This window comes from Melozone crissalis, unplaced genomic scaffold (assembly GCF_028551555.1).
Source record: "Melozone crissalis strain CALT ecotype California unplaced genomic scaffold, PUWL_Pcris_2 ptg000081l_1, whole genome shotgun sequence".
Classification (NCBI taxonomy): Eukaryota; Metazoa; Chordata; class Aves; order Passeriformes; family Passerellidae; genus Melozone; species Melozone crissalis.
In genome coordinates, this window is record NW_026535858.1 from 5,387,472 (window position 1) to 5,404,448 (window position 16,977).

The following is a 16,977-nucleotide window of genomic DNA, read 5'->3' on the forward strand; positions in this document are numbered from 1 at the left end:
GCATCACAGCAATGTTGGAATTCTATGGGTGATGTGATTGATTATTTCATGCTAATGGAACCTCTGGAATTAGCTCTTCTGTGGATATAGGAAAAGCAACGTTTTCACATGGAAGAGAAGACGTAGAAGCATACCTGGCTGTACAGTACAGGAATAAACCATCACCTGGGCTTTTGGCAGGAGTGGGGCTGTTGTGATGGTTAAGGTCTTGTCTGGGCCAACAAGACAAACAGACTGAACCCCCACCTCTGCTCCTGCAGTTTTTCTCCAAGCCTCCCCAAGGCAGATTTTCCAAACCAGCATGTGAAGATGCAGACAAGCACTGTGGAGGATTTACAAACACCTCTCTGCAGGCTGGATGCTTATCAGCACCTGTTGGTGTCCTTTGGGTCCTGTCTGAGGGAACATTACAGATGTCATTATTCAGATCCAGCCAAATTCTGCCTTCAGGCACAGAACATTTCCATGCAAGTGAAAGAGCAGTGAGCTCATATCCAAGGGTGGGACTGAGCCCCAAGTAGAGTAGGAAAAAGGATTTGCTGTGTGACAAAAATAGGCCAAGTGCCTTGTCACATCTGACAAATGCCTCAGATGGCAGGGAACAGCTTTGGGGGGCTATTAAAAGAGTTCCTGTTTCCATGGATCAACCGACTCCTTGTCACAGGTAAGTTGGTAGCCCCCTTCCCAATGGCAATGTAAATGGGTCTCAGCATCAGCAGGGATCTAACCATTATTATTTCCTCATCTCTAATGTTTCCCTCACTGTCATTTGTTGATGAGCAATTCTAGGCTAGATTCTGCAGATCATAGAGCTTTTTATCCTCACTTACTCACAGGAGCTGCTCAGATTTTAGGGGAAAAAAATTGCAGCCATTTACAACAGAGGCTGCCAAACTAGGCACCTTCTTGCAGAAAGTGGGATGTGATGATCTGCCTGGATTTGGATGTTTCCAAACATAAAATAAAATTAGGTCAGACCTGATACACATTCCTAAAGTCAAGCGCCCTGCTGCAGACAAGGATTTAGGTAATAGCTGTGATCTGCTGCTAACGAGCAGTTAATTGGTGCTCCTTTCTTGTGTTTATCATTTGTAAACAGAAAGACCACACTAACAACTAACACTCGAGGAACCCCTTCCGTTGTGGGTTCTGTGTGACTCATCCCAGTTTATGTTCACCAAACAGCTGAGGAGAAATCAGCTTGGTTTTGCTGCAAGGAAAGCAGAGTGCCCAGATGAAAAGACCACAGCCTCTAACTCATTTCAGTTTGAAAAAACAGAAATGGGCAATTACATTCCCAGCAGATACTGCTCTGGTGCAGGAGAAATATTTGCTGGTCTGCCCCTGGCTGGCAGACAGGCAGTTGTTGGGTGTGTACCACACAAAGAATACTTTCATTTTTTGGCACGGTGCAGCATTGCTGAAATACCAAAGACCATGGCTAATTAAGTGGAGTGATGGAACAGAACGATTTGATGATAAGATTTAATTGGTATGAGCGTTCCCATAGAGGAGTTACTGTGTCTGTCTGGGAGGACTAGACGCTCAGCTCAGGGGGGCATTGCTCAACTGGAGCTGGGGGGAAAGGGCACAGGGGTGCCCTGTGCTTGCTCCCAGTCCTGGCACTCCAGCAGCAATTTAGGGAACACTGAACACTGAGCCTTTTGCTGTCACGATGGTTGTGAATCACCAGGATCCATCACAGCCCCTCTCCCCCACAGTGGCTGCTGGGGGATGGAGCCACAAGGGAGCACCTACTGAATCTGGGACTGCTCCAGATGCTTCACAGGAGCACAGACCAGGAGGCAGCCATTAACTCCCTAAATGCTGGTGCTTTCAGCTGATCATTCTGATTTTTCAATAATTAAAGATGCTTATCTTAGCTTTCTAAACAGGAAATCAGCCTTGGATAAGCCACCCTGATGCTGATCCTTGCTCCACAGCTTGGTGACATCACTGGAACAGGTTCCCCAGTATTCCCCATGTGTACCTCCATAGAAGTTCTCCCAAGTCTCCCATTTGGGACTCCAGACTGGACTAAACTGGCAGTGCTGCAGTCTCCAGGGATACAAAGTTCCACAAGGCCAAAAATCACTGATCAAAGCACAGGGCAATAACCACAGCCTTATTAGGAGCACTAAATTGGTATTGCCAAGGGGAAGGGTTGGCCCTTCAGAGCATTCTCCTTCCTTGGACATGGACAGATGATCCAGCATTCTGTTACAGGCCACTTCCATCTGCCTTGACACAAGGCCAACACCAAACAGCCAGGAGAGCAGAGCCAAGATCTTTCCTAGAAGAGCCCAAAAGATTTCCCGCAAGCAAACAAGAGATTTGTCACAAGGGAACATGGATTTTGTGCTCAGCACATGTTTAGGTCACCAAGTCTGGCAACAGCATCTATGGAAGAGTCACAGGCTTCAGGATCCTCCAGGTAGAGGTAAATACAATCCCCACACTCCAAATTTCACTATTATCTTTGCAATGACTTTTGCTGCAGAAAGAATCAGAAAAATGAAAATAATTCCCTGATTATTTCTCTCACCCTTCTCAGCTTTTGGCAAAATCTGTCATGGTTCTAAATGTGGCCTTTTATTTTCTACTACACAAGCTTGACTATACAGACTGAATCCTAAAACATGGTTTCATAACTCCCATTTGGCTGTGAATTCACTGCAAGAGGGTCGGCACAATTAAAACCTTGCAGCATTTGGGCTGTCACAGCAGCCACCTGACCCCTGAGCACCAGGTGACACTGGAGAGAACACACACCTCTGAGTTAAGATTGTCTCTGATTGTCACTCCTTTCTGCTAACACTTGGCAGGGATCCCCTGATGAGCCAAGAGTTCTGATTTAGAGATTTGTGCCTGCCTGTATCATGACATTCCTGTCCATGCTCCTCTCCTTCACTAGCAGGGAAAAAGAGCCAACAACTGCTATTCTCTTTCCCCTCCCACCCTGGAGGAAAGAAAGCCATCACATGATAGTTCTTGCTGCAACACAAATGATTTTCTTCTGATGCTGTTTCCTCCCTTTGCTGCCAGCGACCTGGAGAGCTCCAAGATCTGCCCAGTCAGCATCACCTTGGCTTCTGTGTCTTGCAGAATGGATCTGCTTCATCAATTACTCAAGAGAAAGAGTCCTGAGCAAGCGGCCCTTCCCCTCCTTAAACCAGGCAGACAATAAATGGTCCCTCTCTTCAAGGAAACATCTCCCCTTCTTCCTCCTCTCTCTCTAAATTACCTCAAAGGCTCTTCCCTCCACATCTCAGATTGCTCAGAAGTTGCCAAGTAGGGAGCCCCTCTCTCCCAACTTGAAAATCTGCTCCTATTGACCCACAGAAACAGAGCATTAGAGAATTATGCTTATTTCAAATGTATCAGGCTCTGATACTTGGGAAAACACAATGGGTTGCTGGAGTACAATCTGCTGTGTTTCCAGGTGTTTTTTGGCATTAAACAAGGGATCCATAGGACAGAGATTTTTAGTTGAAGAGAATACAGTTCAGCCATAACACTCTGGTCTCCAAGGCTGCTGCTGCCACGCTGCTCTCCTGGAACACCCTTTGGTGACAGCAGCAGGCTCAGCTGATCCTCTTGGCACAGTCAGCAAGGGCGTTGGCTCCCAAACCAGTTGCCCCAGAATAAATACACATGGAGTGAAGAAACGCAAGATTGCAGCTCTCTCTAGCAACTTCTTGCAGAAACAAGCTGTGATGAAAGTCACAGCAGCAGCAGCTGAGGGTGAGTGGCTGCTCAGACAGTGCTCCCAGGCCCCCCAAGGGACACCTGCTCTGCCAGTCAGGCAGCTCACCTGCTACTGACAGGATTTTAGATGAGGCTTTCCTGCTCACCTAAGTCTGGTTCTTTGGAGCACTTAGTTTCCCAAAAGCCCTACTTGTAGGGAATAAATGGCCAGTCAGCCATTATGCTGACAAAACACCAGCAAGAGGGAGAGAGCCTGTCTGAGCAGTTGGTTAAAAATTGGTCTAGACTTGCACTCATTAATTTGCTGTAGAGACAGCTGGGAGAAAGGACAGGAGACTGAATTTATCTGCCCTGAGACAGTCCCTGTGGCTCTGTGCTACCTATGCTGCTCAGCCAGGGGACACTGCAAACACTGGGCCTCCCGTGGCCCAACTCAGTCAAACTCTCAAAACCAGTAACTCTACCTTCAAAGAGCTGAAGGGAGCCTCTTCCAACCTCACAGCCTCCAGATGTGGAGCTTTTAAACAGAAGTACTTCCTGATATGGTAACTCCCAAAGGTCTGCTTTATCCATGCCAGTGAAGGGTTGTTACTGATACAGGGCTATACAGCAGGTGAACTTTCAGTTTTTATAGCTGTTTACTCAGGATGGGGAAGAGAGCCAGGAGGAAACATCTCAAGTGACATCAGCAGGGTAATTTTTAACATGCGTTGCTATACGAAAACAAAAATCATCTCTGCACACAGATGCTCCCCATAAAGTATGTTTGAAAAATTGTACCTTTTTTCCATTTCTGGATATAAGCAAAAATGAACAACACAACTGCTAAACCTGTTGGCAGAGAGCAACTTCTTGACAGTGTCCACAGTGCAATCTAGTCTGGTGACATCCAGTACTGGAGAAAAGTTTGAGGGTTTTCAGCTGCTGCTGACTGAACTCAGCCAGCAAATCCACCTCAGGCTGGTGCCTGATCAGCTCTTTTGTTGGCTCTGCAATTCAGTGGAGTGTAATGACACACCTGGCACCTTAAAGCCCATCCAGTCCCACCCCCTGCCATGGTCAGGGACACCTCCCCCTATCCAGCCTGGCCTTGATGGGAGGGAGCAGCCACAGCTTCTCTGGGCAACCTGTGCCAGGGCCTCACCACCCTCACAGGGAACTATTATATTATATTTTTCTTCTGTCAGTTGAAGCAATTCCTTCTTGTAATACTGCAAGAGGATGTGCAAGTTGTTCATACCTAGTTTGTTTTGGTGTCTTTTGCTCCCCAACAGTATAACTGCTCATTTAGCAGCCTTACACTGGAGCTAATTAATTCTGCACAATGTAATTTGGATTATCATGCCACTGGTGAATAGGAGCAGCATTTATTTGGGAGATATAAAGTCTCTGTTGGCAAATCTTGTGCCAATATTAAGCATTCGATCACTATTCAGGCTAAAAGACAAAAGATGACAAGGAAGGAATTTTTACACCAATACATGAACTCTACTCACTGATAATATTTAAATATGTTTATACCACTGTGTACTGGTTCAGAAGTCAGCATGCCCCAGATGATATTACTGATTCCTCTAAAGCCAGAACAAGGTGTAATCTGGCTTTAAGTTTCTGCAAATGCCAAAAATTTAATTTTGTTCTCATTCACAATTATTTTCTTCTACTTACTTCTGGTTCATATGAGGGCAATGAGGTCAGGTTGTACAGAAAGCTGCAAGTGAAAACGACTCCTTGGTTTTCCTGAACTAAGATTCTGGCTCACCCACACCTACCACTGGATCCTGAAGGTACAAAATGGATTCCTGGTCTGGGCTGCCTATTTTGAGAGTTTGTTTGGTGTTTAATTCCTGGTTTAGTTCTGTGATTTCTTTCCCTGATCAGACCATCAGCACTTTCCCAAGTGCTACAGCCTTGCTGATTTCAATGGTTTTGACTGCTCTTATCAGCTGCTATGGACACTGATTAACTGAGGACTCTATGCCTCATCAAATACTGCTTTCCTGATTTGCTTGCCAGGACTAATCTTCCGTGATCTCTCCCAGAATCCCCAGTTGCCTCTCTGTGAGCATTCCCAGATGCTCCATAGTCTCCTCCTCCTTTTCCTTTGTCCTGTCCCACAATGACACCTCTGCTCACACCACTGACACCTTAATAAAGTGCAGTTACCACGAGCTCCCCATCCTCTCTCAGCTCTGTCATGTGGATCCGAGTCTCCTTTGAAACAGAAACCAATTAGAGGCAATTAAGAGCTTAAGTTACAAAAGGAAATGGTTCTCAGTTACAAAACATTCACCAGCCAGTTCAGTCATTTTAAGACAAGGTGAACTGAACCTTTATCACAGTGGTAAACCAGACTGATACTGTGATCTACAGTTAATGTTTAAAAAAGAAATGCCCTCCATCAGGGCCAAAGGCTGTTTTCTGATCATTTTCTCGAGGTGGAGACTTCTCTCATTGCCTCTGAGGAGGAATCACATCTCTGAAAATTTCCAGTTGGTTTTATTCTACATTCCAATTCCAGTTACAAGTAAATGCTTTTTATTAAGAGATTTTCTTAAACTTGGCAAAGATGTTTTTCCCGTCTAGGAAATCAGGTACATTAACAAAATCTTTAGAGAGTTCAGGTTCACTGTTACTCTCCTTTCCATTGCTCCAAAGGTTCTAAATGAAGTCACAATGAAATCCTGTCACTGGGTCAAATCTCATTAAATGAGACACTTCTAGGAACATTAGACACTGCCCAGCATTCTTTAAGGTAGGGACTGCAAGAAAAACAGCCTTTTCCCACTGGAATTCAGACACTTTTATATCAGAAATTTTACACCTCCAGTTGAGGCACAATCCTTTTTTCTTTACCTGTGAATGTTTTGTGACTGCTGAGGGCAAGCCTTTGGATGCCAAATGCTAATTCCTGCACCTTTCTCAGGCTGTTAAATCTTCTGTATTCCATCTTTTATACACCTTTCTTTTGGCTGGCAGTTAATTGCTATCTATTGTTCTGCACTTCACCGTAAATTCTGGATGTGCACAGAAGGACAAACACTTCCACAATGGTGGCCACAACTTTGAGAGCTCAGGAAAGGGAAGCTTTTCTCTGCATGGAGTTACTGGATGCTTGCTGCTTTCCAGGATCCTTCCTTGGCCCCACACAGAAAACCCTCAAGAGCATCTCCAGAGGATCCAGGGTTCACCTGTGGACACCACTTGCCAGATCTGGGGATTTAACAGGCCTGAGTTTCCCTGACAAAGCTAAATCCCATCTAAAATACCAGTATTAGAAGTAGGCATGGCTTCAGGGAGCCAAAACAGTGTTATTCTGCAAAATCTAGACTGTATCAAAGTTGATGACATCCATCTATTATGTTGCCCTGGATATTTCCAAATACACTTAAAATATAGCAGCAAAAAACTGCAAAAAGAGGGATTCCTATATTTTTCCTAGCCAAGGCTCCCAAAAGTAGGTTATTAGCATGAAGTAATTAATGTTATTAACATTTATACTTCTGCCAGAAGAGGCAAGACCTGAAATACTTAGAAAAATACATAAAAGGTCTTATGAAAACCTAACTTGTGGAAGAAATGAGAGAAGAAGGAGCTTAGCTTTTAATCCTGTAATGAGGGACTCACTAATGAAAAAAATTTCTACAGAAGGCTTTCCCAGGAAATACCTTGCTTCATAAGATTAATTTGTATAACATCCCCATCTCTTGGATTTGGAAAGCTCTTTGAAACTCTGTTTATCCAGCATGTGAGTGGCTAAGCTGAAAAAAAATAAGGGAGAAAAGAGAGAAAAAGAAGTACCAAAGAGGCAGTTTGATAGAGGAAGTCCCTTCAAGAAAGGTATCTGTATATAGGTTAGAGACATCCCTGCTCCTTCCCAGGCCTGAAACACCTGGAATTTGGCTCCTTGGCTGTGAGGAAACAGCTCCTGGAAGGGGTAGTTTCTGCAGACAGAGAGGAGGAACAGGGATTGATGCAGATAAATGGCCTGGAGAGAGGCTGTTTCTCCCTTCTGCAGTTTGGGATGGAGCCTGGCATAATCCCCCTCGGGTTGTTTGAGCTCCCCATTCCCAGTTTCCAGCTGGCCATCTGCAATATTACTCCATAAGGAAGGCAGGGGAGTTTTACCTTCCTGCACCCTGCTCAGTGTCTCCATCACCACACACACCTCAAGCAACCTGTGGGTGCTCACAGCCTTGGAAAAACAACACACCAGAGTATTTTTTCTATAATTCCAGTTTACACCAAAAGTCTTTGCTACTGTTTCAGCTCAAAGGAGAAATGAGCTGCAAAGGAAGAACACAACCTTCAGGGTGATGTTTCTGCAGCCAGACCCAGCTCCCAGAGCCTGGGGAGACATTTCACTGTGGCAGGAACTATGACACCCATCACATCCAGTTTAAACTACCCTTTTAGAGCCTCCTTCTCTTGGGACTGGACTTTTTAGTCCCTACTTCTTTCAGAAACCTCATTTAGTCCTAAGAAATAACTTACCTGAAAAGGAGGAGGGTTTGGGGTTTACATTTACAGCCAGCACCTGAAGGAAATGTCCATTAATGTGACACTGAAGCCACTTAACCTGATCACAGGTGGATTTAAGTTCCCTCAATGACAGATTTGTTCCCCTCATGCAGAACCCCAAGTGAAACATGTCTGGAAATGTACAGTGGGTGCACTGTAGAGATTGGGGAAGGCACAGACAAAACTTGTACTGATAGCAAGAGTTAAAAATAAAGGAACTTGATAAGTTTGGTACCTTGCAGAAGGATTTAGGCATCCTGGATTCCTAAGGAGACCAACAAGGTGCCAAACTGGGCTTCCACTTGTTTGCCATAAGCCAATTGCCTCTGAAAGGATTGTGGGATGCAGTCACAGAGGGATTTAGTGGGGGCTCCAGGGAATGAGGTGGAGGTGGTGAGGGAAGGATAAACCAAGTTTCAGGATCCTAATAACAGTGTTTACTGTAAAGCAGGATGAAGAAGAAATAAGATTGGTTCATGTAATTTTGTTTTCTTGGATTAAACTTACTTGACTCAGGGCTAAACTGATGGCTCAGTGATTGAACTTCCCTAAGCCTACACATGCATGACTTCATTTTTTAATATTAATATTTTCTTCATAATGAAAGAAGAGCAGATGAAATTTGAACAGATGAAAGAAAACTCACTGGATACCTGTTGTAAACAATCCCCACAAATTTATGGAAAAGCTTCAAGATTTGAGGGAATCAGAGGGTGTATTACTCTACCTATGCAGGGGAGAGTTTTTGAAGAACACTGGAAACCCCAGCCCTAGCTGGCAATTTTTCCCCTTGTGTGTTTATTTTATTACACTAGACAGGCACTTTCTCTTTTCTGCATGCCTGGCTAATGCAATCCCCAGTGGGGCTGTGCTGTCAGGAAGGATCACCCCCAAAGATCCAATGGAGTGTGGCTGGTGAGGCCAGACTTCTGAGGGAGACTGAGCCCAGCACAAAGAGGAGCCATTAGTGATCACTATCAGCTGAAATGGAATAGCTGGAACACAGCAGTGAGCAGGGGGAATATAAGGCTGTTCCAAGTTTAGCTTTGTGCAGGGAGATGGATCAGTGGCAAAAGCCTGAAATAAAATGGAAAGGCAAAATCCCAAAGGGACAGAGCAGAGGGACAGAGGTTTCTGGGAGTTCCTAGGCTATAAAACTCCAGCTGACCTCAGACTCAAGGGGACTAAAAAAGACTGGAGAGAAGGAGGTGCCTTGGAAGTGGCCAGTGGGATATGACAACTCTAATCCAAAGCAAAGGACTGGAAAATAAAATGGAAGCAGCTCAGTGTGGAAAAGCCTGTGGATGATCCCTACACTCCACACTGCAGCTTTCAGAGGACATCAAGAGCTCTTTAAAGTGCTTCAATTTTTCAGGCTACTCCACTTGAAATTTTAGGTTGTCAATATCCTACATCCAAATCTGCAGCTCTTGGGTAAAGGAAAATGGTAACCAGGAAACAAGAGTCTGAGATTCCATCTTGGACTAAGAATAAACATCTCTGTCACAGACAGATGGATAGCAGCTCAGCTGTGCAAAACATGAGAAAAGATGTTTGAGGAAAAATAAATTAGTGGAGAAGTATAAAGCAGGGAATTAGTAGGATTTATCTCACCAAAAAGAATATTTCCTGTACCAATTGTGATATACAGAAGCAAAACTAAACAGTCCTCACCTACTGAGCAGCAGGTACTACAGGTACTAATTCTGCCAAAAAAACACAGGACCAAAGAGGTAAAGATCCCCAATTCCCCCTAATTTTCTAGGTAACAGATTTATTTTCTTTCCTGAATCCTTGTTTCAAGTGCATTAGTTTAGTAGTTGCTTTGGGTCACTGTGGGTAGGTTCTCTCAAGTATTTTTCTCATGCCTGCAAGCCTTTGATTTGTGGTTATTTTATTTGCTACCTCAATTAGATATTTAAAATTCAGAGGGTATTTTCCCTTGCTTCTCTTATTCGATGCATCAGTTGTTTGATACTAAATAATGTAGAGCTGTCATCTTACCTTTTATTTCAGGGAATACAAGCATCTAAGGTGAAACCTGCCTCCTCCTACTCCTCTGAAGAAGTTAATTCCTCCTGGCTTGCAGCAGCACAGAGGAGAATCCATTTTTTCTCCTTTGCTTTGTAGTGAGGGCAGCAAAGCTACCACGTTGTTGCTAAGGTTCTTCAGAATTGATAATTCTGTGGCATTTTTAGCTGGGTGGCTGCAAACTCTCTTCTTTACACCATCTGAAAAACCCAAGGGGCTTTCCTATAAAGCAATTTAATGTATCCCAGCCTTTCCCCCAGGACCCAGCACCAGGAATTCTGTAGTGATTTGCTTCAAGGCATCGAGCACATCAAACCATGTTAATTACCACAGCCTCATCACAGCCACTCCAGCTTTTAGTGGCTCTATTCCCCCACAGACAGGTTTTAAAAAATGCAAATAAGTCCTGGCTGTGGCTTTAAAAAAGAGGAAAAAAAAAAAGAAAAAGGACATTAAACAAAATAAATCTCTCAGCTTTCCTGTGTGCTTTAATTTCTTACACTTCCTGAATGCTATCTGAAATTCAAAAAAAAAACAACTAGTAACTGTTATCTCAGTACCTCCAGAACAATTCACTTATTTCATTCAGAACATTGGGGGAGTTTTAAACATACCTTGACTAAGCCAAAAATTTCAGAGGTTGTGGCTATTTCTGTCCCTTCCTCTTCCTTTCATCCCAAAATATTACAGAATTCCCACTGGAGGGTAGCTCAGGAGTGCCACATTTCCTACCACCCAAAGAGTAAATTTTATGGCTGGATCAGAACAAAGCTGTTATTTCACATGATAATTTCTACAAATAAATACATGCAGAGCTGTGAGGCTGCTCTTGAGACCCTCAGGGGTATGAACACCAGAAAAATTAATTATTATTTATTCCACAGGACAAATCTCAGTCACATAAATAGAAGCTGGAAGCACCCACACACTGCCAGCTCTAAACAGGGATGATGTCCAACCAAAACTTCTTACATGTATGGAATGACATCCCCCTGTATCCATCAGATAAATACACCATGATTACTACTTTGAACAGCAAAATGTAAGAATCCAGTGGGGTTAACACTTTGCTTCACACAAGTGTTGTTGCAAACATTGGTGTGGTATCTTAGAAATAAAGCACAATCTTGTCAATCACTCTGTGCCTACAGTTCACTTTAAAACAATGGAAATAGTTTCTTCCTTCTCACAGGCACATTGCAGCCTGCTAGATTATACTAGCTGCATAATGAATTTAAGGAATCAGCATTATGGTATTCAGGCTATGGCTTAACTGTGATAAATAGTGCCTAAATCCTATTCATCTTGGTATATCACTCATTCTTTGGAGCACACATTACTATTTAGTCATCATTTTGTTTCCAAAGTGTCAGCAAACTTAGATGACTGCACAGGTTTTTTTTTTCTCCCCGAGTTATATTGTGGGTCATTAATGAATTTTAACTTGGTCTGCAAATTTTTTTGTCTGCCTGTTTCCTGACAGGAGGCAGTAACATCTCTCTGGGAAGAGTTGTTACTGTTAGAGCCCCTCACACAATTCAGGGTTGTTTTCCTACCTGGTACTGAGATTTCTCTCCCAAGTGAGCTGAACTACTCACAGCAGTACAACAGTTGTAGAGTTCAGGAGAGGATGTTTAAGAAAAGTTTGAGGCTGGTTGGTTTTAAAAAGGGGGAAAATACAAAACATCACCAACAGCTGAACAAGACTCACAGTGAGTCTCAAACCCCTGCTGTGACCTGCCCAGAGCACCCAGGTGCTGCCACCTAAACTGAGCATTCCCTTATCAGCTGATGAAACACTGGCCTCCCTTATCAGCTGATGAAACATTGGCCTCTCTTCTCATGCTCCAAACATCTCCTGAGCTTTTGCTTTTAAACACTTTTTCAGACCCTTTTCTGCCAAGCCCTTCTTCCCCAGCCACCCCTGTTCTCTATGCTGCTCACATAGAACTCATTTCCAGTGGTGCCACTGACTGCAGCTCCCAATAAAAAACTGCAGGTAAATTTCTCCACATTGATCTTCTTAAAACTCCTGTCCCTGCTCCCTTCCTGTCCTATTTACCACCTCTATGCCTGCACTAGACTTTTCTCTTTAATTTTATTATTATATAAGTCTTTGAAGAGTTGCATGTATCCACACTCTGCTCTCACCCTTTGCAGAACAACTCTGTAACTACAAAATGGGAATTACTGGCCTGCTTGAGATAGTGAGTATGTGGCATAGTTTTTAGTGCTGAACTCCATGCAAGAAAGTTCTGGCTTTTCTAATGTCCCTGAAGCCACAGTGATTCCTCTGTAATTAGGAAAAAATAAAACCAGCACCAAAAAAGTGGCTTAGTCTTTTTTTATGCCCCCTGCTCAAACACTGTCCCATTAATAATGCATTTCCTTGGTTGCATGACCAATTACTGTTTCCACTAAAGTCCATGGCAGCATTCCAGCAGAACCTAAGTCAGTGCCTGCAGCACAGAACTGTTACCTCCCTGCTAAATCCAAGGGAATGCCAGGTCACCTTCCAGCTACTGGAGAAACCCTGGGATGCTGGGTATTCCTCTAATTCAGCCTGTCAGACTCAGAAAAGAATTGCTCCCAAAAATCCACAAGGGCACTGCCCCATTTTTTCTGGAACACACACCATGGTTACGATGGACAAAATTTGCTTCTTGGTGCTGGACAATTGTCTATGAAACAAAAACATGGCTTAGAGCTCATTGTCCACTTTTAGAACAACACAAATGCAGAAAGAAATGTTCTAAAACTTTCCCATTTCCAAACTGCAAGAATCCCAGGTGTTAAATCCTAACACTAAGGAATTATTATTATTATTACTATTACTATTATTACTATTACTATTATTATTATTACTATTATTACTATTATTTTTATAATTATGGGAGAGCCCACAGTAGCTTTCATCAGAGACAGAGATGCTTGTTGGATTTTGAGCCAAAAACTTCACCTACTCCCCCATTAATGCTGTTCAAAGTGTAATTCTTCACTTCAGGGGTAAAGACAATTTCTCAACTGATTTACAGTGTTATTCATCAGAAACTACTTTTAAATATTTATATTTGCACTTATGTATATTAAGTTCTATAGTAACATCATCTAACTATGGAAGACAACTGGTCTCCTCCTCATTACTCAAACCATTCAGGAATTTTGATTGGTAAAACCTTCCAACCCACTCCTGCAGCCCTTTTAACCAAAAGTGAGGCGGTTCCTCCTTTGATATTCCATGTCAGGATTATTTATTCAATTATACCAGTATTAATATCAAATGAGTTGGGGCAAGTTTAGTTATATTAAGTCCCTGCAGTGTTTTTTGAGGCAAAAATAACCTCACTTTAATCCTAATACTTCTACCAACTACACAACAGACTGTGAGGAGCCTTTAAGAAAGAACAGTACTACAGAAATCTCAATTTACAGGATTGCTTTTGTATAAACAGACTCTAAAAAATAAATGATGGCAGAGAGCAGTGTTTGCCCTCATCCCTCACTGCAGCATTCCCTCCACAGCAGAGTGCTTGCAGCAGCATAGAGCCATGCATTAATCAGGAAGCTCCAGTGACTAATCCAGTTCACTCTGTCTAGTAAGAGGATTCCAGCAGCAAACATGCCCAGTTTTCTAAGAAGAAAGCAAGCCAAGCAAGGCAGCTCCAGAGGACATCAAGAAAATAAGAAGTGACAGATTGGTGTCACCTAAGAGAAAGTATGGCAGGAGATGCCACCACGCTTTTCTCCACTCAGAAACCAAGAACAAGGAGGTCCAGCAGAACATCCCTGTCCTGCAAGGTTACATCACTCCTGATGAGCACAAAGCTCATGGCATTGGCAAGGTTCTATTTTTTATTCTTTAACTGAATAAAAACAAACCCATGCATTTCTGAAATGCCTGTCATTTAGGAGTTAAATTTTAATTAACATGTCTAGCCTTTAAGCTTAATGAGGTGAATTTTCCTAAATTCTAGTAGAACACAAGTCAAGCACAACATTTTCCCCTCAAGAAAGTCAGTGTTGTCCAAAATACCCAAACAACTTGTGGAAGTCTGTTCCCACTATTTATTTCCAAGTCTTAACCCTTTTTAGATAGAAACTATCAGGAGAACAGAATAGAAACTAGAGACAGAAATTGCTTCTATTGAAATAGAAATTATTTAGTGGAAAGTATTTCCACTTACAGCAAGAATGAAGGTGGCCTACACATCATAGTCTTGCTGCATTGCATTTTGAAAAAATAAAATTCAGGGGTATCTATGGTTATAACTGAGTGATATTAGTATGGAGTAGAAAAGGAAGTATGCCTCAACTCAGTTTTGATTTCTAGTTATCCAACTGTTCTTGCTTTTTTCTTCTATCTTACCATTGGGATTCTTTGGCTCCTCAAAACCAATGATGCTCTCATTAAATCTAGAGACACTGCTCTGCTGTTCTGCACTTCCACAAATGGGATGGCTTTGGACTCCGGATACTTTACCAGAATCTGAGGATTAAATAAAATGAGAAGATTAATGCCCACAGTGCCAGCCAAGGCTCCATTAGTTTCAGGAACACAGCACTGAGAAATGCTCTCTCTACACAATTCCTCCCAGAAAAGTGAGCACTTTTAATGGCTGCTTCCCTTTCTCAAGGCTTGCCTTTCTAGGGGAGTTGGGGTAAAATCCCCAGGTGCTTGTGAGCACCCAGCTCCACCCCTGGAACACATTAAAACAAGTTTTGGCTGCTCTTCCTCTGTATCCAATGACCCCTTTGTTTTTTGCCTTCCTCTCTCCTTGTTCCTCAAAAGATGAGCAAAGCACTTGGCAGGAACATCTTTGACTAAGGGGGCATTTTCTGCCAGGTAGCTCCAAGGAAAATGTAAACTACTTTGTTAGGCAGGATGCAGTTTTCCACAAGGATGGAACAGTTATTAAGCTCCTGCTACACTTGAACTTTGCCATTTACCATCAGCTGAACAAGGGCCATTGACCATCACTTCAACAATGGAGGCTTGTGTATAATCACAGAACAATTCATAAGCAGCTCCTGCAAATTCTAGAAAGGAGATTTTGCTGCTTAACACAAAGGTCCAAAGAAAAATCAACCTAGTGGTGAGCAGAAATTCCTTTCTAGGTACACATGCACTGATGGAGAAGTGCAGTGCTTAAGTTATAAGGGTCCTTCCTGAAATTCAAACCACAAGCTGCAGATTTGGTGCAGCTGCCCAAACTGACACTATCTGCCCAGGAAGGGGGACAGGGCAGCCAGTGGAACACCAGCTTCAGGATCCTCATGAAATCTTCCTGAATGTTCTAATCCTGATCCACAAGCACTGCAGGAGTGAGAATCCAGGACTGATGCAGTCATGACTAACTCCAGGGTGCCTGTGGAGACAGTGGTGGATACAGGAACTGGACCCACCATGGATCAGATTTATCCAGGATTTATTAGAACTTCCATGGACTTCAGATGATGGATGTGGGTGCAGGTTCCACCACACAGTCTTAACTCAGGAGGAGCACACACCCATATGGAAAATCACTTAAATCTTCAATTTTAGTAGTAAGAACATTAAAAAAGCAAAGATATTAAAACATCCTTTATATTCAGCATGGATGCAAGCAACAGATAGACAAGGAAAAAACACACATTTCATTACCTTGGAACAAGATTTATCTGAATTATTATGGAGAATTTTAAACCAGAGCTGGTTAGATAATCCTAGTTTGAAACAACATATTTATTTTAATTTACCACTATAACCTTATTAATTGGCACATAGAGCCTGGTCTATAACAGGCATGTTACAGAGAACTCTCAAGTATTCCAGTTCTGTAGTTATGTATTTTTGGTGAGATTACAAACAGTAGAACATAAATTTATTATTTTTCATCTAAATATGACTCACAGTGTAAAGATTAGGTGCCATCTGGTTGTATGTAACAAGTCTCATTGTGCACAAATAATCACCAGCACTTCTAAGCTTTTATCTGTCTTTCAAAGCTGCAATAAATTAGATATTGGCATTTTAGACACTAAATGTTGACATTCATGGTGCAAGATGTCTAACACAGCAACAGGAATTCTTACTTGGTGGGAACAGGGAGCATTTATGTTTATCCCTAGTACAGAAAAGCATCCCAATGCTCTTGTAACATTTGATGGAGGCACAGAAAATATCATGCAGCAGAAATGTCAGAGTTTTGTGCTTAGAGAGGTGCCCTCCTGTTAGTATCTAGTGTTGAAATCCGAGAAGTCAAGCTTGGAGATCTCCTTTTCATTGGAAAAATTTGCTTTATCAATGCGGGAACTTGGACTTCCAACTTTGCTCAGCCAGGATTTCCTGCAGGAAAAATAAGAGAGAGTTGGCAGATAAGGAACTGCACATGTGAGGGTTATTCTCTGTCATGCCTTCACTCACTTTTATTTTTTTTAAGAGCCATAAAAAGCATCTTTCAATAAGGAAATTACCCCAAATCTGTTCTTCTGTTTCCTCTCCCTTTCCCTTTAAAAGCAAACCAAACTCTTTAAAGGTATCAGTGTTTCCAGGGCATTTACAGAATATTACATAAAACCACAGCTGATAAAAAGGCTAAAACAGATTTACAGCAATGATCCCTTCTAAACACTATTAATAGTATTCCTATAATTACCTTTGCAGAGTCAATAGTGTGCTTTTAGCAAGGACCTACAAACCACTGATAACTGAAAAGATATCTGAAAAGATAACTGAAT

The 16,977-nt window shown here is 42.5% G+C and overlaps 1 protein-coding gene across 1 annotated transcript in view; it reads right to left on the reverse strand.

Annotated features, from left to right (window-relative positions):
• Window positions 1-15,506: 15,506 nt before the first annotated feature.
• Window positions 15,507-16,977, reverse strand: part of ACYP2 (acylphosphatase 2) — a 33,325-nt gene continuing 31,854 nt past the window's right edge. Inside the window, exon 4 of the mRNA XM_054290387.1 lies at window positions 15,507-16,585. Coding sequence (XP_054146362.1) covers window positions 16,471-16,585 — 115 coding nt within the window. The 3' untranslated portion in view covers window positions 15,507-16,470. The remainder of the gene's footprint in view (window positions 16,586-16,977) is intronic.